This window comes from Solea solea, chromosome 15 (assembly GCF_958295425.1).
Source record: "Solea solea chromosome 15, fSolSol10.1, whole genome shotgun sequence".
Classification (NCBI taxonomy): domain Eukaryota; kingdom Metazoa; phylum Chordata; class Actinopteri; order Pleuronectiformes; family Soleidae; genus Solea; species Solea solea.
The window spans coordinates 7,126,592-7,153,169 of NC_081148.1; the positions used below are offsets into that span (position 1 = coordinate 7,126,592).

At 41.8% G+C, this 26,578-nt stretch overlaps 1 protein-coding gene across 4 annotated transcripts in view; it reads right to left on the reverse strand.

Moving 5' to 3' along the window:
• Window positions 1–26,578, reverse strand: part of wdpcp (WD repeat containing planar cell polarity effector) — a 78,320-nt gene that overhangs the window by 48,936 nt on the left and 2,806 nt on the right. For 2 of the 4 annotated variants that reach the window (XM_058652013.1, XM_058652012.1), the window contains exons 2-5: window positions 12,455–12,567; window positions 6,641–6,734; window positions 2,617–2,661; window positions 86–136 (exon numbers count right to left, since the gene is read on the reverse strand). In XM_058652013.1, coding sequence (XP_058507996.1) covers window positions 86–136; window positions 2,617–2,661; window positions 6,641–6,701 — 157 coding nt within the window. In that variant the 5' untranslated portion in view covers window positions 6,702–6,734; window positions 12,455–12,567. Of the gene's footprint in view, window positions 1–85; window positions 137–2,616; window positions 2,662–6,640; window positions 6,735–11,740; window positions 11,801–12,454; window positions 12,568–26,578 lie in introns of all 4 variants that reach the window. The other 2 variants (XM_058652014.1, XM_058652015.1) reach the window with 2 other exon arrangements.

The window sequence follows — 26,578 nt, forward strand, 5'->3', positions numbered from 1 at the left end:
CACTGGTCACACACACACACACACACACACACACACACACGGATACGAAGAATAAATGTGTCTCAGCACTGTGTTGCAACCTCACCATCACAAAACCGGAGTTTCTCATTGTAGTAGTGATGCTCTGTGGAAGTGGCTGCAAAAACAAGAGAATAAAGGATAAACACGTTAAATGAAGAGAGTAATGTGTGCAGAGCAGTGTACAGGATTCTATAGTCTGACTGCATGTGATGCTGATAAAGAGGAACAGAAAACTGAAGCTGAGCTGGAGCTGAAACATTCCCTTAGCTCCAGAGAGGCCGTGTTGGCAAAGTGTAACCCTAAACAGTGGCTCGCGGCCCGGTCACTGCGAGCAAGAAAGTGGCCAGTCTGGTGACCGGCCTTTCTGGCAGGCAGCAACACCTCCAGGATTAGTAGTATTAATCAGATAAGTGGGTGAGGGGCCAGACAGGCCCAGACATGGGCACCTGCTCTGGGGCTGGGTGGGGAAGAATGGGGTGGGGGGGGGGGGGGGGAGTGGGGGTTGGCAGAGTGGGTACCCCCACAGCTTCTCCAATGAGCCTGAGTCTCCCTCTAGTGGAGACACAAGGAAATATAAGAGAAAAAACAGTGTGCCAGTCGATGATGTCAGTGTTTCAACATGTCGAAGTGCACACAATATTCCCAGTTGCCAATTTGTTAGGTATACTTGAATACATTTTATGAAGGTTATAATTGTATTACAAGATGTTGAATGTCTCACTATAGGTCACATGCAGGTTTCCAACCATTAGTGGGAGGACAGGGATTAGTAATGAACGTTAACATTGAGGTAAAGTACCTAATTGCAAATTTTCTGGCACACATTGCAAATAAGGTATTTTTTGTCAAGCTGCAGAACAATATTGACTGTTGAAGACTTTAAAACAACTACTATACTCAGTATATGAAGTGTTCCAAACATGTATGTGTTGCATTTTACATTGGTATAGAACGTTCCAATTTGGAATGAATAAATTGCAGCCTTTGTGATTTGCAAATTGCATTGTTTCACCCATCAGACGATGTTTGGCACATATCAAGGGCAAACCAAATGATTTGGCCTGGCCTTTTTCTTTCAATTTGACTAAGAATATAAAAGAATTAACATGTCAATCCTGAGTCTATTCAAGTTTTTCCCAGGTACTCCAGCTTTTTCACACAGTCCAAATACATACAGAATGGGGGTTTGGTTAAATGGAGACTCTATATTAGAGTATAGAGTATAGAGTACATATATATGTGATATGTATAAATGTGACAGTGAATAGTTGTTTGTCTCTGTGTGTTGGAACTGTGATATATAGGGTGGCAAACTGTCATGCATGAGACAGGCTTTACCTTCACCCTTGACCCTCATAAGAGAAATGGTAGCTATAGATAATGAATATGTTAAAAAAGCTAAAGTTTTATGGCAGTGTCTTGTCTTTCTCCCCCTCATGTCCACTGTTTCAACATTTGTTCCAGCTGAATGCCACAGTGCCCTCACAAAGCATCAAACAGACACCCTTTAATCTAAATCTAATGTAATCTACTGTATATGCAGTCGAATCATGACCTGAGCTGTTGCTACAGCGCTGTGTGAAAATGCTGTGATACTTTTGGATTGTGATTCTGTCTCGTCTCAGCCCTCCTCCCCCCCCCCCCCCCCCCCCCCACTCTCCTCCCTCCACTCTGATATCAAGCCACACTTTAGTAATCCTCCAAATGAAAGGATTTGGAGAGAGAGCATCATCTCCCCACTGAACATTGGAATGAAAGAGAACGCAGCTTCTCAGATGAGAGAGAAGAGAGAACCCCATGATATGAGAAAGAGAGAGACATACTGTACACAAGATGAGAAAGAGCGAAATGGTGAGAGAAAAAACTGAGACAAAGACAAGGAAACTGAGAGAGAGACAGAGAGAGAGAGAGGGTAAGAAAGGAGGAAACGTAACAAGGATGCAGATGGCAAGAAAGTAACATTAAGTATTTAAGAAGAGAGGAAACAAAATCATAAATGAGTGTGTGCAATTTACAGATTTCCTGGTCAATTAATTCAAAAGCACAATAGAAAAGGATGTGACAGCTCCTCTATACTGCTGTGGGGGGACTGTGGGGGACAGATCTGAACACTTCCTGATGGAAAGGGAACCCGCCGAGCCTGAGGCAATATGAGGCTGGACTACACGGGGCCACTCGCTATGTGATCTAGGAGAAAGTCAACAGTTTAGTTGCCCTATCGGTGTATGTCAGGACCTTGGGTCAACAGGAACACAGGGAGTGTAAGAGAACCACAGAGGCCTAATAACCCCTGTGTGTGTGTGTGTGTGTGTGTGTGTGGTATGTGCATGTGTATATAAAGGTTTTAGGCTGTAAATCCGACATACTAATAGCCTCTATGTGGACAAGTGTATGTGTGGTTAACGGGTGTAAGACACGTAAAAGACGCTGGACCAATACTCTGTGTGTGTGTGTGTGTGAGAGAGAGAGAAAGAGCGAGCAGAGGAGGCAGCAAAATCTCTTCTTCATATATAAACAAATCACATGCATTCCAAAAACAAGACAAATGCAACTTATCTTAAACACAAACAGACATCCAATATAAACACTATTTACCTGGCTCTCCTTTATCATAGTACTGATAGGTGCCAATATCTGTATCTGTGGGGTGAGAGAGAGAGAGAGAGAGAGAGAGAGAGAGAGAGAGAGAGAGATGAACATCTTGCTGTCAGGGAAAAGCAGAAGAAAGATCGGCAATTTTGCACCATGGGATAAACAATCAGTATCAGGCAGTGGCCTGTCCCGTCTGCCAGCACCACAGTTTAGATAAGACTCTGGGAGGGAGGGTGAGTGGGCTTCGGGGTCCGAGTCAAAACGGAGGGAGGGGGGTAGGGTGGGGGTTTTAATAAAGACAGGAGTGTGCCTAAACCCATGCCACCTGAGGGACAGACTGATTAACACACATGCAGCGTATACATTTAAAAGTAGACACACAGACTCAGCAGACAGCTACGGAGAAAATACATACAGCATGTCCAACATACACATTGACACACATACACATACACGGGCACAAATACCAACAGATATAGACTCTCACACACACACACACACACGTAAACTGCTGAGCTGAGCCTTTTATTTGTCAGTGTTATTCCTGCAGGCCCAAAACCATAAGCACCCAGACTCAGATTCGCACAACACATCGTTTCTTTATCGCTCGGCTACTGTCGCTGCCTCTGCTGCTGCTGCTGCTGCTGCTGCTGCTGCTGCTGCTGCCACTGCTGCTGCTGCTGCTGCTCCTGAGGCCAGGTCACACTAATACAACCAAGACACACACACACACACACACACACACTATACCTGGATGCAGTTTGCTAATGGAAATCAACAAGAACAATATGTAAACAATTGTTTGTACTGACTGACAGACACACACACACACACACACACATCAATGGATGAATGTCACCTTATTAATTTCTTATACACACAACATGTAACAAGATAATGATCTATGAAAATGTATCCTAAATAACTTGTATAGTCATCAAATCATCCTCCTAATTGCACTATCATGGAATCCATCCATTCATATTCTACCGTTTCATCCTCCACATGAGGGTCGTGGGGGGAGCTGTGCCAATCCCAGCTGACATAGGGTGAAAGGTGGGGTACACCCTGGACAGGTCGCCAGTCCATCACAGGGACACACATAGAGACAAACAACCATTCACTCTCACACTCACACCTACAGTCAATTTAGAGTGTCCAATTCACCTAATCCCCAAATCTGCATGTCTTTGGACTGTGGGAGGAAACCCCCCCCCCCCACACACACACACACACACGGGGAGAACATGCAAACTCCATGCAGAAAGGCCAGGGAATCTTTCATGGTCTCCCAAATAGTCCGTCAACAACAGTCAGCAGATTATACCATTATCCTACTACTGTCCACTTCTTTGGCCAATTTACAGACAGTAATGTTACCTTTATTCCTGCGATAAGCCCCATCACAGGGAGTCATTAAATGATGCTGATGAGTCAGCATTGTAGGAAACTCTGTGTAGTGTGCTGTATATATTCAGTTAAAATATCAGTACTAGTTCACAATGGTGTATCAATAATTGGTGTACATGTTGCCTGGCTAATATCTTGAACCTGGTTATTCTCGTTTGGCCTCCGGCATCAACAAGACATTTTTGCCCAAAGAACTGCCACTCACTGGATTTTAGGACCATTTTCTGTAAATCAAAGAGGACCGTGTGTAAATAAAACCCTGTAAATCAGCAGCTTCTGACACATTCAAGCCAACCCGTCTGACACTAACCACATTTATAGTCACTGCAGTCGCCTTTCTCACCCATTCTGATGCTTGGTTTGAACTTCATCAGGTCGTCTTGACCATGTCTACATGGCTAATACATTAGACATTTGCGTTTAGAAGCAGTGTTTTCACCTTCTTCAAAGCACATCAACCTATGGAGGTGCTCAGTGGTCAAAGGTGGAAGGCTGTAGCTGTGCACATGTGACTGAAACAAGTAGAACCTGCACATAAAACACAGGGGAAAAGACTTTGTCCTTTGTGAGTCTTTGAATTTTTCCTGTGAGTTTTTATTTTTTTGGGTAAAATGTATATGATGTCAGGAAGGTGTTGATAGGGAGCGTCACACTTCAGCGACCAGGTCTCGTCCTTCAGATGCATCCATCCACATTTTCGAAGATAGCGGAAGACACAAACAGCAGGGTTAAAAAAAGAAAAAAAAGAAAGAAGACAAATAGGCATATGTCACCATCTCCTAGGATATACAGCATGTCATACCTTTGTGTACACAAATAACACACACACACACACACACACACACACACACATACTGTATACTCATCACATAACAGTCAACCTCCGAGAGACACTATCTTTGTCTGAAGCTTAGCCGACTGTGAAAGACAAGACAGCATGGAAGGGAGGAGAAAACAAGAAAATGTAGTAAAAGAAAAAATTCTGTAAGACAGAGGAGATGGACCGATAGTAAGAAAGTGAGAAAATGTACACAAGTGGAGGAAAAGTCAAAACTTCAGTGTCAGTGCATACACGATGGTCATGTACTGTACTTTGTAAAGTACTTCAGGCGTTTACATTCGTATCCATCCATCACATTCATTCTGCAGCAGCACTAACTCACAGCCAGAGTCATAAAGAACGATCTTCTGACATGAAAAACAAGAGGCACTGCAACATTTGCTCTCGTCTCCACAGATTCCTGAACTTAACATCACAGAGTTAAGTCTGTGTATAGTGTATTTAGGCCAAATTAATAGTTTTAGCCAGCACCATCAGTTGTTGTTTTTTAAAACCGCATTAAAATGAAGGGGTGGATTTCACTGAGAGGACCCACAGATTACTGTGCATGGTATCAACTGTCAATCACACATTAGCCACGCCCTACAGCATACCTGGCTTTTACTAAATGTTGGTCGACATTCTTAATCAAGTGAGAATTCGGGTCATACACCAATACCGATAGACTCCTGTTTTGCAACTACCATCGCCCTCTGATGGTCATCTACGAGAATACACGTGTGCAGCACTTCAGAATTGGCTTCACTTTCCTGGACACACAGTGTTGCCTTATTTGTTGTGAATGTATCTCTTGAGGGGGCCACACGGTTGGTGTAGTGGTTAGCACTCTTGCCTTTGCAGCAAGACGACCCGGGTTCTCAACCTGGTCGGACCTTTCTGCATGGAGTTTGCATGTTCTCCCCGTGTGTGGGGGGGGTTTCTCTGGTTTCCTCCCACAGTCCAAAAACATGCAGATTTGGGGATTAGGTAAATTGGACACTCTAAATAGGTGTGAGTCTAAGAGAAAATGGTTGTTCTATGTGGAGGATAAAAGTGGTAGAAGATGAGTGAGAGTATCTCTTGATTCAGCAACTGTTTTGACGTTTGAAAATGAAACACATCTGGGAGAGAGGAGCTGGAAAGGAATAAGTTAAGCAGAATTCTCTAACCTTCTCCTCATTTCGGCTTTTAGACTACATGGCAACATTTGTCACCACTAGAATTGGATACAATAACTGAACTACCAGCTGTGTGACAGTAGTGTGGTTAATGTAGGCGTCAGGTTTTGACAAGGAAGAAGAAATAAGGACATTTAGCTGTAAAACTTCATCGGAGAGGCATTCTAATATAAAAAAGCTACAGAACTGACCAAAAGTTGATTTTTTCCTTGTCAACAAATGTGGAATGATGAAAACCATTAGGTACCATGGGCCACACAAAGTGCACAGATGATTCACAGGTTTCCTGACTTCATTGTGGTAAATAACAAGCGACAATTCAATCAATGTACAAACACAGTTCCATGTGATATTAAAAACGATAAAGAATGTCATGTGTAGTGCAACAAACACCACTGAAGTGAGCAAAGAGAAAGTGAGGAGAAGGAGAGAATTGGTGTTGACTGAGAGTCAGACTGTGAAGTAGATAGAACAGGGTGAGGAGGTGTGAAAAACAAAGTGAGCGATGACAGACGGAGCCAGAGCAAGACAGAGTGAGAGGGAAAAACAGAAGAGAGAGGGCCAGAGAACTATTGAGAGAGAGAGAGAGAGTGAGATTGAACATGATGATAAGGGCTACCTTTAACTTGGAGCGAGCTCTTGGTGGACCACAAGTGCAGCTCAGCCAGGCAGAACGCCATCTGATGGAGGAGTGTAACCCAAGTCTGCAGAGTCTGCGCAGGTGAGAGAAAGACCAAATGAAAGGAGACAGAGTCAGGGCGGACCAAACACAATTACAGATGTGTATCTTGGCGAGATGACATGATAGACTGACATAAATGGGCCTAAGGGTCAAACAAAGCATGCAAACTTGTGTGATGGCCAGTTACTACCTGACTAAGCAGGGAGGGGCAAAAATGATCACATGCCACAGGTTTAAAATGCAGCACAGATAGAAAGGGCACAACAAGGCAGTGTTGTGGGGATTTAGCCTTTTAATAAAGTGCCCATCTAATAATATGTATGTCAGATTATCTTCTGAAGTTTATGACGTTAACGATCAACCACCTGCACCAGGAAAGAATAATCCATTACTGCCTCTATCAGTAAAAAACATTTTTAACTAACTTTAAAATAGCTGATTTATTGATGCAGGGAAATAAGTATTTTTTACACTTAAGATACAAACTTCAGTTTCCCTTCAGTGAAGTAGCTAAAACCTGTTTTCAGAGAAAGCATGTCTGCCTGTCTTGGGGCCATTTGTGTGCAGTGTTTAACTTGAAAACCTAAAGGAGTTTTCTTTTTTAATTAAGGAAAGCAAAAGATCTTTATTGTTATTATCCAACCGATTGCATAACGAAATAGCGATGTCAGATGGAGGGTTGATCAGAGCCGCTGCGACTGAGCATGCGCCGCCACAAGGGACCAACCTGACTGAATGTGTCTAACATTCTTACTGTGAGGCAACAGTGCTAACCACTACTGCGCCACCATGCCACAAGGTGCATGTACTGTAGGTTTGCACCTCTCTTCAGCCTGTTGTTACTAAGAAATCGCTTCAGCTTCAGAAAAATTAAATGACACATTAAACTTAAAAAAAAAAAAAAAATATCTAAACCAAGACAATTCATTACAAGGACGGCTTTTCCCTCAGCCCTCCTTCACCAACCGATACAAGAGCTTTGTCTCAATGATGGAAGCTCAGAGTAGATTTCAGCGTGACTTAGACCAGTTTGACCTACTTTTTGGGCCACAGTTTCACAGTGCAACACAGATGCATCGAGGAAAAACTCACTCATATCTCACTCTCACTGAAAAAACCTGTACTGTCCCTTTAAGTGAAATTTCCCATAGTCATTTTGACAGCAGTTGTATTAGTAGTACAAGCAGAAGTAATAGCAATATTGGGTGTACGACAATTGCACTGCAACATAATACTCTTTTGTAGTACCACTTTCTCAACCAGTTATACCTGTATTATTACAGAAGTGAGAACTCGGCCATGTGTGAATGCATTAATGCTTTAAAACCAAAAATTACAAACAAAACACAAGACAGACAAGCACGTGACCTGCAGCTGACACCGAGGCGAGGTCACGGAGCGCTGATGCTTTGCTCATACAGTCATATGTGAGCAGTGACGGACACACACTCAGGAGCTGACAGCTCAGACAAAGCAGGTAGCATTCCTCACATCAACTAATGAACACAGAGCAGAGCTATGAGAAGCACTGGCTGCACCTCCTCTTTTATTACAGAGCCTTTTCTCCAGTTAGTTAACTTCAGTTCCTGAAGGGCCAGTGTATGTGTGAGGACAGAGGGAGGGTCACAGACCCCCACTCACCAAAGGACCACATGAAGGAGTCAATAGAACCATGAAACAACAGGCTGTGAAGAGACCTTTGTCGACTCGAGCAGAAAAGACAGCATCATTTCCATTTTAGCTGTTGCCAGTTTTGCAAGGTTTGGCCAGAACCATCTCGAGGCATGTTTCCACCGCAGGAACCTCGAAGTTCATGGACGTACTTTCAGATATTTCAGGAACCATCAGGGTGGGGCCTGCAGCACCACATTTCTAAATAGTTTGAACCAATTTTATCTCACTCGCCATTTCCTGAATCCTGAAACGACAAACAGAACCATTTCACGTTCACAGCGCTGGTTATACCTGGCTGTGCTTAGGTGTTTTATTTCAGCTGCTCAGTCTCCACAACAAGCTCATGAAATCTCTACATGTTCACTGTTGCTGTGTGTCGTCATTTCCTATTTCCTGACATTTCATTTTTCCCGAGATGTTTCGTAATGATTGGTTTGGTTTCGGACACCTCACAGGATCTCTGTTAGCTCCACAACGTCCATCACTCCTCAGGAACATCATTACAGAACAACTGAGCGTGAGAGACACAGTCGTTTCCTCATACACACACACAGACGTCTTCCTGCAACCGATGGCTTGACCCCCTCTAGGTCATTTAAGAATATACAGGTTTCAGGCACTTCCATGTTGGCTTAAATTTGTGGACCCAGAAATGACATCCACAGAGTCCACAGATGCACTCTTATCAACATACAGTAGCATGTGTAGGAGAAAGTGCTCCACACTGTCCAGCTTGTAATCTCTGTACACTGCAGCACAGCTGTTGCAGTACTGCTGTGTTGGCCACATCTGTACAGCAAGTGCTCGCCGTCGCTCCGTCCACTGCCTCTCCCGTATTCTCTCGTTAACGCTGAGAGAGGACTCTCTCTTATCTTTCTCTTTCTGCTCCTCATGGTGTGAGAGGGAAAAATAAATCTAATTTTGCCACTCAACCCCCAAAACTAAAAGTCCCAACAAAAATACACATAGATAACTGTGGGCGCCATGGAAACGCTGGGGCTAGCGTGGCATGGCAGCGGCGGCGTAACAAGTTTACTGACATAAGAGGATTCTTTCATCCTTTCCTAACCAGGTTTTTTTTTCTAAAAAGGGAGTCAGCTCTTTTGGAGGGAAAACCTCATTTCAGCAAGCTTTCATTTACTTATTGCCGCTCTGGCGAACCTAAAACATCATGAGACCTTGTTCTGTGGCGCCTTGGGGTTCACGGGGGGAATTTGGGAGCAGATTAGAAGAAACAAGAGGTCTGACACAGATACAGAACACATGAAAGTCACTGGATGAGTGTGCACTTATCAGCGTTTAATCTGATTATTTTAGGTTAACTGCACTTTGCATAAAATTAGACCCTAAACATAACCCGTTCCTCAGGAATAAGGTTATAAGACTTTTGGAAGGTCAGTGTTTATGCCAAACAAGGTCCTAAAGAGGTTACAAATACAAGTACGCACACACACACACACAGAGGACAGGTCCTGGACAGCTGCCACACTCATTCTGATTTCTGGCTGAGGTTGCCGTGGGTTACCTGTCCCCCTGCAGAGCTTTGGGGCTGTGTACAGACATTGTACAGAGGTCTTTGGTGTGGGGCGGCGGTGGTGGTGGTAGTCTAGGTTATTGTTGTCTTTAAAGAGGCTGCTTTAACATCAAAGGAGGGGAGGGAAAACATGCGACTCCTCTTTCAAAGACAGTCCACAGGAACTACGACCTTGTCTGCTCTCTGCATCTCCTTCTCTGCTCTTCTTTCACTGTCCCCTCTGGGGGTTACCATGAGTATGTGTTTGTGCGTGTGTGTGTGTGTGTGTGTCTGCAACAAGGAACGGCAGCGACAGAGAGCGCCTCTATATGAGTGTGATTGGATCCGTGTGTGTATCTGTGTGCTGGACAAAGAAAGAGAAAGTCAGTGATCGAACGGAGTAAATATTTATTCAAGCCGTGTTCTGTTCGAGAAAAGAGCTAAAACAATGGAGGCCTTTCTAAGATACGTGGACTGCAGTTTTGTCACACCTCTAACTTTTTCTACGCTCTCAACAGAGGTCAAACATAAACACATGTAGTTAAGCTCGCAGAATATAACATGAGCTACTGTTCTCCGTGTGCTCTGTGTATACATGGAGAGAACATGTCCGGCTACAGTGGAGATGCAGGTGGATGTACAGAACAATCATTGTACTCTGAATGTTGGCCTTTCTAAAAATGCTGTCACTCTACATCCTGTCACTGATGGACATGTGTACCATATTCTATACACAGTATAGTATAAGCACAGCAAGGCAGCATCTTTAAAAAGATCCAGCTATAAAAACACACATTTTGGATGCTCCATAATAAGGTAAGAGCAGCATTTATCAGGACTGGACTGAAACTGCTCAAAGTCACTGGATTGTAGTCAAATCTGACACAATCCTTAGGCTCTAAATATCATGTGCATGCTTCACGAGCAGCGTCATGTGACCAGAATGTGTCCGAGGGATGCACATGTCTGCAGTCGTCATGTCAGTGGCGTGTAACATTAACGAGGGTTTACAAAAATGATTATACTACCCATAGGTATGTTTTTATAAAGTGTGGCCTCAGGATACACGGTAGGATAAGATTGCTATGTGAACTGATCCTCGAAGGACACCATAGTTACTGCCCTCTCGAAATAAGTTGTCACCAATAGTTTACTAGGCATTTAAGCTAAAAGGAAAAAACACGGAACAATCTAAGTGTACATTTTTTCTGTGAAAACATTCAGATAAAAAATAAGCAGCAGCATTTTATCGTGTTGTGGTGAAATATTGCTTCCTTTGTGGAAGCAGGATATTTTTGAGATGGCCGATTAGTTTGTTATTCCAAGCTTTGTTGTTTAAAAGTAGTTAAAAGACTGTACCGGTATCAGAAACTCAAGGTTTTCAGATTATCACACAAATAGAAAGTGGCAATCCATATAGTCCTCACCACAAATACTTCAATCCCACTGTAAATATTTGCTCAAAAATCGACAAAATTCTAATCTGCAAGAAACAAAACAAACATTTCTGCTTCCACACCATAACTATCCTCACCTACATGATTTATTCTGATTTGCAGTAAAGTATATTTATGTGCCTTTTTTGACTAGAGTGTTATATATAGCACATATATATATATATATATATATATATATATATATATATTGATCTCTCAAAAAGAGTTTATTTATTGGAAGCCTGAGAGTCTTTGATTTCATCTGGTCCCAAAAAGCGATTGGCAAAACCAGACAGGTTTTAGGAGATATGACGACATGATGATGGGAAGAATGGAGAAAACAGAGATAGTAATAGAGTTGGTGGATTTAAGACATCTGAAATCTCTCATCGATTTTGCCCACTGAACACTCACCTTGGCCAAGGTGAGAGGAGAGTGTGAGGTGTGTGAGGTGGCAGCGGTTGTGCTGGCTTTCTAAAGAATAGAGGCATACAGGTGGAATGAACTGATGACATGTATTACTCTCTTAAAAGTCTCTTATTGTCCCCCCCAAATTTAATTAGTAAAAGAAGAAAATAATCTCATTGAATTAAGTTGATTATGTGTAAAAAATGCATGGATTTGAAATGATGACACTTTTTTGTTATGGGTTTCAAGGTGATACGACTACGACAAGGCGTACAGAGACAGTGAGATAGTGAATCCAAAGTCTTGCAGGCATTCAACATTTTACATGCGGTGACAGTGTGAGGTAGGAGTGCAAACCGCCACGGTACGATATTTTCGCGATATATAACTCACGATACAATATTGCAAAAAATACTGAGCATTTGCGAAATCGCACATTGCGATATACGCACATGACAGCTCTAGTGAGAGTGATCACTTGGCGCCATCTAGTGGACTGAGACGTCTATTGGTTGTTTTTCTAATCCCCACAAATATGCCATCGATACTTGGTGTCTCAAAAGCGATTATAATATCACCGCGTAAAATATCGCGATATTTCACTGTATGTGTTTCTTCTATACGCTGTTATATAATGTATATCTGTAATGTATAGGACAGATGCAGCATCACACCAGCTGAGTCAAACTCTTCACTGAGGAGAAACACTGGGATACTCACAGAAGTTGTTGTTTATGTCGGAACCGCTGGGAGTTCAAAAGCAACTGTGTTCAAATTTGGGGGGCAGTGACCCGTGGGGTCGATGAGGGCCGTGGATCAGATCTGGAGCTGCACTGCAACAGACGAGAGACACATGCATGACATGAAGGCAATGAGGGCAGACATTTTCATTCACATGTAAAAGAATCTTTTCTCACATGTATGCACTCCCTCACACACACACACACACACACACACACTGACACATGCCAGAGGCAGGGTTGTCAGTCGGCACAGTGGTCCATCTCTGTGAGAAGAGTGATGTGGTAAATTACAGGGTTAAAGAGCTGCCATAGGGTGACTGACACAAGGCCATCACAGTCTTGCACCATTCCTCCAACCCCAACTCACTCACACACACGCGCACACACACAGACACACACACACACTTTTTCATTATACATCACAGACATTGCCATTCCCTCCTCACCTGCCTGGCTCTGCATAAGTTTGTCAGTCAGTTTTTCATTCCCCCCTCTTTTTTTTGTGCCTCCTCTACCTTCACTTATCTCCCTTCTGCCTTCTTGTCCCTTTTCCTTTTTTTTAATCTTTCTTGTCTCCCCTGTTTTTTCTAAGGTACCTGCTATTAGAAATGCATTAAGCTTTCTGACCCTGTCTGCAAGTGTCTGCACTCTCACTTTTTAACATTTTTATTTTTTTAACTCTCCTCGTTCTTTGTCTCCTCTCAGTCAAAGGACAGTATTTCAGTGCGCCGGAATTTCTTCTTTCTCTCTTGCACCTTTTACTTGATTCTTCATTGTCTCATCTCCTGGATGAGAGTGTTTTAAATTCTCTGACATCTTCTCCACCATCTTTATCTCTCGCAGACTCTCTCTCTCTCTCTCTCTCTCTCTCGCAGCCACTGCCTGGTCTTGTTTTGGCTCTCGGAGAGAAACTTGGCAAAAATGAAGAACATACAAAGAGAGACCAGAAAGTACATCCACTCAGAGCGATAGGAACGGTAACCGTATATAATTGTGAGCGTATGAGTGGAGATTTTCCAATCTGAGGTGCTTCGGAGTTCCTGCCAAGTCTCCATCACAGACTACAGGGGCACATACTGTATGCTGATGCATTGCCCAATGCCACATACACTGCTATCTCTCAAATGTCTGATATGTGAACTCAAACGGCAAACTAGCACATACGTATGCACGGAAACGCGTGCGGAGTCCACTGCACACTCTCCTTCCTATCTTTTGACCTTGTGATACCTGAGGAAATGTACACATGCGCACATTTACATACATATGAAACCACACAGTCACGCTTATCTGCAGTATATCCTTGAGGGAGAAGACCTCAGGCTTCTAGTGGCATATCAGAGAAAAGAAAGGTGGACAAAATCTGAAAACACGGGATACGCCTCTGACAATAGAGCGAGATTATGGGGGGGGGGGAATGGGGTAAAACAAAGAATCCAAGCCAGGAAAGGCGTCTAATGTAACAGAGGAAAACACCATGGGAGGCCTGTGAACGCTGAGAGAGCAGATAAAGAAGCGTGTCAGTGTGTAGTTGTATTTGTTAACTCTTTAGGAGCTTTTCTGGCATAAACACTGACCTTTATCAGGACCAGAGGTGCTCACGGTGACCAAAACCTGGTCCTAATGAGGCTGATTAACTGATTAAGTTCCTCCATCCTCAAGGCAACAACGCTGACAGCAGATCCAATTAATTAACTCTTGACTTGTGGCTGAAAAATGTGTTTGGCAATAGAAGAGTGACCTTGATATGCGACCTTTGAAATCTAAGTCATAGTTCCTCTTTGAGTCACAGTCAATTTGAAGAAAGTCGCTTGAGGCGATCATGACTCAGAACGCTGACGCCATGACTGATGACTAAAAATGGGACTAGAAGACTCCAGTCACAGCTATTGTTGTCAGCAATGGAAAACAAAGAAGAAAACAAATCTTATTTTAGATACAGGGTTACTGGATAAACACTATAGTTTTTGTAATCATTGTAGACAGTAGTGGTCTTAAAGGGGTCTACACATGCATGCAGGAATATGAAGTGTGTATGACAAGTATGACCTGGCCTTAATGCAACATTAGAAAGGCAAAGATAGGATTTGTTTAAAATGTTTTATGAACTGTTATACAGTACAATCGAAAACAGCACCATTACATTGCAGCCTTTCCAATTTGCAAATTTATTGCACCATTGTTTCACATTGCAACATTGAACTGAGAGCAATTCTTTATTCAGCCCTCGTGGTCATTAATAGAGCCTTAACAAACGTGTCATAATCCCTGTTCCCTCCCTCAGTACAGTGTTCAACTGAGACTAAGACAAACAGGAGGAAGACTAGCTTCTTCAGAGAGAATGTGTCATGAGGTCGAGCAGCAAACTACACACACACACACACACACACAGAGAAACAAAACCATGGGTAAGTACAGTGCAACTTCTCATCTGTCTCATCACAAGACAGAAGGACAGTGGAGGGTGGGCAAAGTGGCGCCAGGCAGCAGGTCAAACCGCTCTCTCACACGCACACACACGCACACACTTTACAGAGTCCCACGGGAGCCCATTGAGCAGTCAGTGGCGGAAGAATAAAGGGTGACAGACAGGCAGAACAAAATGAGGTAAAGGTAATACTACAGTATTCAAGAGAGGTGACAGGTAGAGTCACTTTGCATGCATGTGCATATGTGTGTGTTTTGCAGGACCTGTCAATCAGCAGGAAAATGAAGCTGCAGTGACATGGCCGTGGGGCATGTCTCATTGTCAATTGATGCATGCTTGACTGTGTTTTGTGTGTGTGTGCGTGTGTGTGCGTGTGTGTGTGTGTACAGGTAAGAGAGTTGAAAAGTTCAGGTTTCCCTGAGAGTTTTTTTGCTCAGTAATGAAACCTGTCACAGGAAATGGAACTAAAAACATTTACAGTACAAGTAATTAGAGAAAGTAACACTGGTGGTGAGGACCATGACATTTGCTACACTGCAATTTCCCTTCACTTTTATGTGGGGCTGCACCTACTTTTAATTAATTAACTAACAGATCTAGTGTTATTCTTAACTAACTCATCAGGAAATCCCTTGTTTATTAATTCCTTGTTTTATGTGATGCTCAGTTCTAAACACTACAGTTTACTACAACTTTGATTTGCTTTGCAAATTATAAATAATTCCTGTCAATCAACTGATACATGTATCAACTAATTGTTCTAGTGCAACACTTGTTTTTGTAGAAGTAAAAATCTTTCCATAGGTTTTTTATTTTTTAAAGGACATTAAAAATGGCGAGCATCAACTTCTTTCTCATGTTTGTCTCTTGCTCCTAATGAAACTCCCTCGCAAGATTGTGAATATCTCAGAACTTGTTGGTCTGTTCGTGAGCAAACGTGACAATTATGGGCCCACTATATTTATTGCTGCAATTAGGACACAGATTTATTCATTCAGTCGCCAAATAATCGATAATTCTAAGAGATAAACTTGCAGTGCCAGTGACTCCATGTCCGTGTGCGCAACAGAGTGGAGGAGAGAAAGACGGACACAATGAGACAGAGAGATGAGTGGAGGCTCTTCTAAGCAGATGTGTAAACGTCATTAGAGGAGGTAATGGAGGGAAGAGGGGGCGAAAACCCTCCTCCTCCAGCAGAGGTATTTACCCAGCGCCTGGAGCAGAAACACAAACACCATAATGACTGAGAACGATGGGCAGGAGAAGACAGAGCAAAAGAGATGTTTGATGGACTCAGGCCTCGACTACACAGGAAATATCTTAGAAAAGAAACAAAATGTGATAATAATCCAATCTAATACATAAAACCTACATTTTCACATTCAGACAGGCTCCCACTGAACCAGTGATGGTTGTGTTTCACTCCCATTCAATTAAAGTCTAATCCTGGCAAGTGTTTCACTAAAAGCCTTGTGCATCTGCCCCATAGCAACACCCAAGGGCAGTGAAGGCAACACCTTCAAACCAGCAGCACAACCGCTGACTGACTTCAAAGAGATTCTCGGGGACACAGTACGTCTCCGGTGTCTGTCCCCTGTCACAGCAAAGGTGACACGTGTCACGCCGAATGTGGTTTTGTTTATGTTGTTGGATTTTCTTCTTTAAAAGCTGTTTAGTTCCCTGTTGTCGGTCTCTCACCTCCTGACCACAAACACGCGCAAATGTACAAATGCACACACAAGAACAAACAATGACATCTGTCCATCACATGCACACATATATATAGATATATATATATATAGATATATATATATATATATATATATATACATATATAGATATATATATCTATATATGTATACACACATATACTGTATATGTATGTGTGTGTGTATACACAAAGGCTTACTCATCCTGATGCACAGCCCATTAAATTCCCTGAGCTGTTGAATTGGTTACACAAACTTCAGTTGGCAACACAAATGTATTAAGTTCATTCAAACTAAAACTAAAAAGTACACTGTGTCAGAATTAGTGACATCTTGAGACTGTGGATTGTTATAAACAGAGGACTCCTCACCTCTCCCTTTGCCAAGCACGTCAAACTACGGTGGCCTTTGCATACCAGAAAGCATGTAGTTCATCTTGGATTGTGTGCTTCCTCTTTAAAATTGTTTGTTTGTTTGGGCATATGGTTTCACAAGATGGCACCCTTAGTAAAACTTAGTAAAAAAAGGCTTATTCTAACTTCCCTTCGTTCTTAAGTGAGTATTCACTGATGCAAATGGGTAGAACATTCATTTTCTGTCAATAGTTCCTCCTTAAAAAACAGGAACTTTACTTCTCTGACCCAATAACTGACTGCACCAGATCGTCTAACTAGGAAGAACACTGAAAAATCAAGTTTTTCTATTGTTTAAAAAAAACAAAAAAACATGATTGTGCCATTAGTTAAATATAAACAGGCATCATCAGTATAATCATAAAACAGATAAAACATGTTTCTATTAGTGCTAAAAAAAGAGTAGTTTTGAACATCTTTATGGTTTTATCATTGCATTAAAGTACAGTCAATATTAAAACGGAAGTTTTACTGATATATAAATATATTTAATATTGCAAAAAATAATTAGCATTTAGATATTTCACCCAAATCTTTCAGCCTTAGCCTTTGTATATTCCAAACTACATGTTTTACCTTTGCAGTGGATCAAGCAGATATGGTTGGGACTGCGTAAAGAAGCCTTGAGACACACACACTCACACACACAGGCAAGTTAAAGCTTTTCACAACTGCCGTATAAGACCACATGTGCACTTTTAGGTACACAAAACCAGCACCACACCCGCATGCACCTGTCAAGGGCTCAGGAGGATGAGGTCCTTTAAAGTTGCTCTCAGATCAACAGAGTGAGATGGACCCTGGCAAAACGAAAGGTCAATGAACGTCCCCTAGACTTCTCAGCAGTCTTATTTCCCCGTCACATACTCACACACGCGCTGTCCGTCACCTCCCGGATGAGGCCATGACACTTTGGACACCTCTCAACGGGCCAGTGCCTCTCTCTGCCTCTCTCGTCACTGACAGCTTGACATGGCACAGAGTGGACGGACATCGATGACATGTGGACCAAGACATTTGCTCTCTTTGCGGTGACCTCAGAGATAGATGTCATACACCCCCCCCTCCTTCCCTGCTGCAGGCTGGAAGTAGAAATAAACCCCTCGCTATCGTCCACTCATAGATCTTTCTTTTACCTGGCAGATGTTATCCCACTTCCTCACTGGTAGATCTTCAAACAAACATACATTTTGACTCACTCGAGCGATTTAAACAAATTTTGCGACAGTATCTTTAGTAATACAATCATTAAAATTAAGAGAAACAAAAAATCTGAAAATAATTAGACCAGAAATGGTGTTAAATTAGCCTTTCTGCATGGAGTTTGCATGTTCTCCCCGTGTGTGTGGGTTTTCTTTAGGTTCTGCAGTTTCCTCCCACAGTCCAAAAACATGCATATTTGGGGATTAGGTAAATCGGACACTCTAAATTGACCGTAGGTGTGAATGTGAGAGTGAATGGTTGTTTGTCTCTATGTGGCCCTGCGATGGATTGGCAAACTGTCCAGGTGTGCCCGCTATCGCTCTATGTCAGCTGAGATGACCCTCAGCACCCCCTGTGACCCTCATGCGGAGGATAAAGCGGTAGAAAATGGATGGAAGGATGGTGTTATAATAAGAATATAAGCATGTCAGTTACTCTATCAATCAATCCATCAATTGATTGATTGTGTCAGTCAAGTCAGAATGGTCATTTATTGTCAAAAAAACACAAAACCTTTAAAGACACTGTACATCCATCCTCATATGTGATAAAAATAACAATGAACAAAAGTTTCATTTGTTGTGGAGATTTTTGATTTTTGATGATCCGGTGAGATGATCAATGATGGAACCTTTGGAGTCAGTGATGAGTTAAGATGAAAGACAGCTCAGATCCAAGGAGAACTGAGACAATGCCTGACATCTGAACAGTTAAGGTATTATACAGGTCTGATACATATAGTTAGTTATAGATAATTAGTAAGCCGTGAGATAGAGGATCAGGTCCAGATGCCTGGCACTTTGGAATCTATGGAGGGAACTTTGAAAGGCACCTAGTTTGTGTCTGGCTGCTTATATTGAACACCAGGTCCGGTGATAAGAATATGTGAGTAGTTAAACTTAAAGATGGCTGAAGATTAGAATTTTAATGCACTTTAGATAAAGCAGTCATTTCCACACTATCTTTGCCAAATTACAGCCAGAAACTGCAGGTATTGATTGTGGTTTTCATTCAGCACCACAATTTTTTAATATACCGTATATTAAAGAGTAGGCCCAATGAAAATGGAAACAAACACAATTTTATTTGTTTTTTCCCATTTCAGTGAGTACCACAACTGAAAAGTGATTTCTTCCACTCGAAGCTCACGTTGTTTTATTATATAGATTTGTAAGATGCTGTTGCAGGATTCAGCTGGACATGTTGACTGTTTTAAGGACTGAAGCAGAGAGACTTTTCAGTCGTCCTCACCTCCTTGCTGCCAAACGCCATAGCGGTTATTTTAAAAACATAGTGCACACAAGGGAGTTTTCAAAATAAGCAAAAAAACAACCGAGATAAAGTTTGACCTTTGTGCTTCTACAGTTTTCTAACACATATTGGAAAAGTAGTTCTTGACCGCAAGGTGTCTAGTCATTTTTCGTTGAGCTGCTGCTGAGATTTAAAATCAGCAGAACGGAAGCATGAAATAAGACAACTGTGGGCGCATACAATGTATGCACATGAACACACAAACATCTGGCTGTTTTCCATTTGTCAGAAAGCCCAAAACATCCAGCCGTGCGTGAAAACAGCCCTATCCTGCCCAACACTCTCTGAGAGTACAATCATTGTGGAGCTGACACACACACACACACACACACACACACACACACACACACACACGCACGCACGCGTAAAATTCTACAACACTGATTTCTGCAGTTTATTCAGGAACATAGTGCACAGCTCTGCCTGTCCCACTGGGTCAAGTCATGTCTTGTCAGACACTATATCCTCTTTCCATTAAGCCTGATGCTGGAGAGTACCACAGGTGCCTGAACTGGGCCCCATGTTAAACACATTCACCCTGCAGTTATATCAGTCTGACGTAAAGACAACAGGCTCGTCTTTCACATCAAACAAGCATACAGCCCGAGTTCCCTTACACTTATACAACTCAGACAGAGTTCACTGTTTGAGTTTATTGTAATGGTTTACAGTAGAAAGTTGGAAATAAAAATGCAAAACACAGAGCAGAAATAATAATCCACAGAAAGCCTATTCAACATTTGGTGCAACAACCTTTTCTGTATTATCACCTCCTCACCACTCCTTATTGGATGAAATGCAGTAAATAAAATGTCAGGTATCGGGTTTCATTTATTACTTGTGCACATGTCATAACATACATAAAAATATGAATCTGTTTCTGCGTTATCTACACTGCTTATCATTTAAAGGGCGTTAGAGGAGTTGGAGCCAATTACAGCTCACACAGGGAAAGAGGCGGGGTACAAAATGGACAGGTCACCAGTCTGTCACAGGGCTAACATACAGACAAGATTCATGGTTTGTCAAATTGACACCTACATTCAGTTTAAGTCAACCTGCATGTTTGTTTTTGGACCAAGGGAGGAGCCTCTGTGCATCTACACCAATCTGTAACAGAACCAATATGTTATAAGTATATGTATGACTTTTGCACCCAAGTGCAGGAACTTACTTATCAGTAGTTGATACCACATGGCTGTGCACATACATGTTTGCATGTGAAGTTTAAAAAAAAATTCTTATCCTCTAAGATTGAAAACTTCCAAAAGTTAATTTAAAAAATGAATAAACTGATTACAATAGCTTGTTTCATTTCAACAGAAAATGTCCTCACAGCATAGCAGAAAATGAAGGCTTCAGTTTAATGATTGCAAGTGAGCAAAGGTTTGTCATACCCTCACGTAACCTTTCTTGGCATTGCTTGTGGTTACATTGCCTGTTTCCAGATATAAAAGCTATACAAAAAGAACTGTTCTTTGTACACAACAGCAGTTGACCCTCAAACCAGCAGCTCTAAATAGACAATTTTTAATCCAGAGTTAATTTGAATCAAAAATGGATTTTTAATCAAATCGTGATTGGAGGAATCAGAATCGAATCAAGAGATTCCGAAAGATTCCCACCTTTATGTGAAACTTAGAGGTTTTATGTGAAACCTTCTGTAAATAAGTGTTGTTGGGTTAAGTGAAATTAAGTAATTAATAATACCATACTACTACTGAGATTTTTGCAGTGAAAAACAGCAGATCCCATTAAAACATCATGTGAGAGGGTTAAAGCCAACACTCACACAGAGGAAGTGATTTTGACAGATGACATTCAACTGTTGGTTTTAAAAGCTCTCATGTTTTGCTGCAGGAAAAGTCACACTTCACTGTCACCAATGAAGAAAGGTGTTGACAAAGTAAATAATGTAGTTTATTGAACAGTGATGTCAGAGTCTCAATGGGACCCGACTACAAATTAGCATGAGGCTAACCATGTGCAACTCTCCAGCTCTCGATGTGTGCGATGACGATTAGAGACAGTGCAGATGAATTAGTGTGTGACCACTGTGACAAATTTCCCGCCGCCATTCTCTTTAATGTGTGACAGGCCCTCCAACTCCCCCCTCTTCTCCCATACATGTACATAGGCTTAACGTCGTCTGGGCGGGCCGATCCCGCCGGCTCACTGTCGGCACAGCAACGAGCGCTATCCTAGCTAACATCTGCTGCACGACCCGGGGCCACTCAGAATGGGCCTTAATCCCCGCGCAGCTATGTTGTGGGGGAAAACATTCTTTCCTTTTAGTGAGTGCAGACAAACAGGGACAAGCAGTGTTGCTGGTAACCTGCAGGCAACCGGCCTCTTGGAAGGGCCGGGAATGTTGTCGGTTACGTGGCCCCCAATTGTGCCGTGGCCCATTATGGCTGGGCAGAGGGGTGTGACCGCCAGCATCGGCAGCGAGCTGCCGTCACTGGTCCAGTTGGATGGATTTGGAGGTTTTTTGAGGGTAATGAAAGGTGGTGCGAATGGACCAGGCCTGGCCTTGTGCTGCTAAAACAACAGGTCCATTCATTAAAAAAAAAAAAAAAACGAGAACCACCTTGCTCCCTCGCCGATGTAGGTTTGCTGCCACATCAGCTGGCTGTGGACCCGGGAAAACTGTTGCAGCCACATTTTTGGTAATCCCTCAGTGACTTTTTAGTGCTGGTTGCTGTCAACAGCAGAGAGAATGGAGAGTGTGCTTTCAGTTGGGATAGAGGCAGAATGTTGTCGTGTGGGGGTTTGATGCCACCTTGTGACCAAAGCAGGGCAACTACTGAGTGTGTTTACAGTCAAAGACACTTCAGATACTCACACCAGGAAACACTCAAAGACTTTGACGACAGGTGAACAATAACTCTCCTCTTTGAAACAAGCCGGGCCATGATCCTTCATTTTACTGTTGATGATAAAGATCTTCTGTGGTAGTGACGCACAAGGTAAATGAAGATACACTCCCATCAATCAGTCCGTCAAGTGCTATGAAATATGTAGTTGTCTTAATATGAAGTATGACTCCCTCAAAACCATTTCCCTATGCAAGCACCTCAGGGAGTTAGATGAAGGGAGACAGTGTGGATTGCTCAGACGATGAAATACCTGTGGGTGTGGCTCAGTGTGTGGATATAATGAGGTTTAATTGAATAGTTCTGCATCAGTGCCAAGACGTTGCCTGGTCTATTTGTAGGGGTCCGTCTGTGTTCTCTGTGATTGAGAGCTTGGTTGTCTTTTTCCCCCAGAGCAAGCCAACACTTGGCCAGGAAAGAAAATCTTCTCAGGTTTCAATCACAGTCAATCAGTGAGAAAAGAAACTCAGAGTGGTCATAGGTACCTCTGAGGCAGACTGGAAACACTCACACGCCTCGAGGCCTTGTTGTAAAAGTGCCAAAACCACACAATAACGTCGGCTCAAATGGATCTGCAGGCTAATTATGGAAGCAACCAATTCATAATACACTGAGAAAGAGTTATTTTAGAAGATGTGCTCTGCACAACGCATAAAAACAAGACTTCAATTCAACTAAAGAATGGTTTAACATAATGTCATGCGGGGTGATCAAGTGGAATAATGGCGACATATATATAAACTAAACAGTAATAACACACACAGATAATTATGACCCAAACATTGTTGGGTAAACCCTCAGTATGGATACAGCAATTTCCATGTACAATGACAATTCTGTATAGATTCTTCTTTTTGGTGCAGCTCACAATCTGTCACAAAAGCTGCATTTATAAAACTATAATAGGCTTAAATGTACATGTAATATATAAACCCTAACCCTATCTCGCCTGTCTCCCATTTGCTCTTCCTGTTAGGCACTTTGAAAACAGTTTTAAAAGTGTCTTCATTTTATTAGTCGGCTTGCTTGTACTGTTGCACTAAGTTGCAGTTCTTCGAAGACGGACAAGGGGGAAATTCAAGTGTCTGTTACAGCCTTGGACGCAATTTCTACAAATATAACTTGAGCAAGCAAATTTAGAGATAGTGTAAACGCTTCTTGTTTTAAAACGTTGCAGTAAATTTGAACTTTTCACTTTCATATCACAAGTCCACGTCCTGAAGGCAACACTACTGTCACATGCAGCAACAAGTGTTTTCTGGAGAGTCTTTGCCACAAATCCATCAACGTCTATGCAAAGAGAAGTCCAACAGCAGCAGTCTTAATAAGGGCAAATGCTGCCACCTAGTGCTTTATTACGATTACTGCATGTACACTAAAATGACAGGATGAGGTCATATAGGTTTGTTTTGAAAAACATTGGTATTTTAGAACATTTACTGCGCTATATGCTCCACCTGATAAAGCCTAATCAGCTAATCTAAGGCTGGACGATGACACCGTTGAGACACAAATATGCCATAAAGTAAGCCGAGTGATAGCACATGGATAAAGGATAATGATACAGGAGATAGTTGTGATGATGATGTAATGGCTTATTGTGTTTGTGTGTTGCTCAGGTTTGCTTTTGTGCGACTGCCGGTGCACTGCAAGGGTTATTTGGTCTAACTGTGGAGATAGAAGAGCGATATGGAGGCTGATCCGTGTGATGGCTCTCTGTCTCCCAGCTGCCAACGTGACCGGGTCACTCAGGTGCACTGTGCGAGGACAAGTGACCGAGCAGTGAGACAAGACAGAGAGGGTGGAGATGGAGGAGTGACGAGGGAAGGATACAGGAGGAGATGGAGTGGACAGAGGACAGGGTTCAGTGGCAGACATAGTTTGTAGAATTGTAGCATTGCTCAGCGTTGAGCAAGTTCTATGTGTACGGTATAGGATTTGTGCAAGTTCAAACTTTCTCACTTGCATCTGTGCAGGTCCATTTGTTTTCACAGACACACACAGAGGATCAGGTCGGCATGGCGTGGCAAACTGGCACCAGATCTTATCGTGTGTCCTCCTGTCCCGCTGATGTTTTTGGTTTCTTTCCGATTCCCTTTTTTCGCAGAGACAAAGTATGTCTAATCCCTGCATGTCAACACCGGTGTGTAACTTGTCAAATACAGTTACAGCAACAACAACAGAGTTTAAATGTGCACTTAAGTAAAGCCATAACTGTCACAAGTGAAAAACTGTCTTTAAGTCGTAATTTCCTTTTCTGTGAGGAAATGAATGCCAGAATCAAAATTGTCATGTGAGCGTTACAGAGCGTTAGTTTCCATTTTCCTTCCATTTGTGGGTTTATTTGTTTGGAAAGATCATACAGTATATCACATGAAGTGACAAATTAATGTGGTTGCACCTGATAAAAAATGTAACTCAGATGATCAACATGTTGAAAGAAGCATTACCACTAATCCTGACCTCACATTATCTATTTTGCAAACACGGATTGATGTAAGTTATTGTAAGACACGGTAGTTATTCTTATATTAAATGATTCTTCATCTAAATTTACCTGCACTGATACTTGATCACATAACAAGCTTATGAGGTTGAGCAGCACTGGGAGGATGTCAATCATCCAGACCCACAAAAATGTCAACAGCCATGCCAAAAGGAAAGTCTTCAGCGAGTTTGGCAATCACATGAAAACTTCAAGTCTAACAGCTTAGCTGTCACCTAGAATTATTTTGTCCTTGTCTCTCTTGTGCCGGCTAACTCCACCTGAATGTCACAAATAAGTAGAACAAATGACGGTGACATAATCCTTACATTTTGTTAGGGATACCCTATAGTCCTAAGGAACAACTTTGTCACACATTTAAATACAGGATATAAAACTAATGTCTTGTGTTCATGTTATTGGCAAAAATCTTCATTCTTTACTTTTCTGTCCAAACTACTATCCATGTTGTTATTATGTCCTCATTTAAAATCAATTCTTACTTTTTAGTTTTATGAAGCATTTCCTACATTCACATCCGGCAGATATGGATCAATATTATCATTTATTTGGAGACAAATTTCTGGAAATTGAAGCTCAATATTTGCATTAGTTCTGGGCGAGCTAGGGAACATCTGAGGGAAATAACTCTCAGGTGATTTAAACTAAGCACTGGTTCATGGTTAGAAAATGCACATTTGAAAACCTTTCCAATCACTACACTACACACAGTGGGACAGTATATTGATTGATATGAAAGACAACAGTGAGCACCTGTTTCTCTCACACTGACACCCAGGACATCCATAGGCACATACTGTACCACACAGAGGAGCAAAATGTAACAAGAGCTGAGAGAAACTGGCAGGCTGTGGCAGCTGCTTCAAACAGCTCTGAATCCAGCGATCAAGCGCAGAACCTTCTGAGAGAGAGGGGCAGCGGTGTCTGTGTCAGCCACTAGCACATGCAAACACGGGAAGCAAAGCCAGGTCTGGTTCATTTGATGATGTTCAGATTGAAAGACAGAACATCAGGATCTTTGACAAAAAGAAAAAAAAGGAATTGACATTTCATATTGAGACTGTGAGCAGTAATTTTAGGCAAAACTACTGATTTAGCACAAGTGAAAAAATAAATAATATTGTATTTTACAATTTATCAAATATCTACATATTATGTAGATATTTGATAAATAAAATGTATGTGTAAAATGTAACAACAAAATGTATGTGAAAATGTAACAACTGGAAGCAATAAAAATAAATTGGGCAATAATTCAGTAACAATATATATCATGGTATAATTTTCAATAAATTAAAGAAAGGTTTAAAGTTCATCAAAATATTACAAATTTTACCATATTGCAATCCATATTACAACTTACAAAAAACTGTTCAGTCCTAAAAACCTAAACACTTTCATGTGGAAATGCTGATTAATGTTGTTGTTGATGTTATTATTCTGCCTTTTATGGTCTCCATGAACAGACACAATGTAATATAGTGTATGCTGCATCATTCATCTGAATACGTTCATTATGATAAGTTATGATTATGATTATATTCCTGTTTTTCTTTTCTTTTTGTTCACAAAAACAAGCCAAGTGAACTTTGAACTGTGACATATTTCCAACTTCCACAAATTCAATCAATTTTAAACATTTTGAGTAAGTTTTG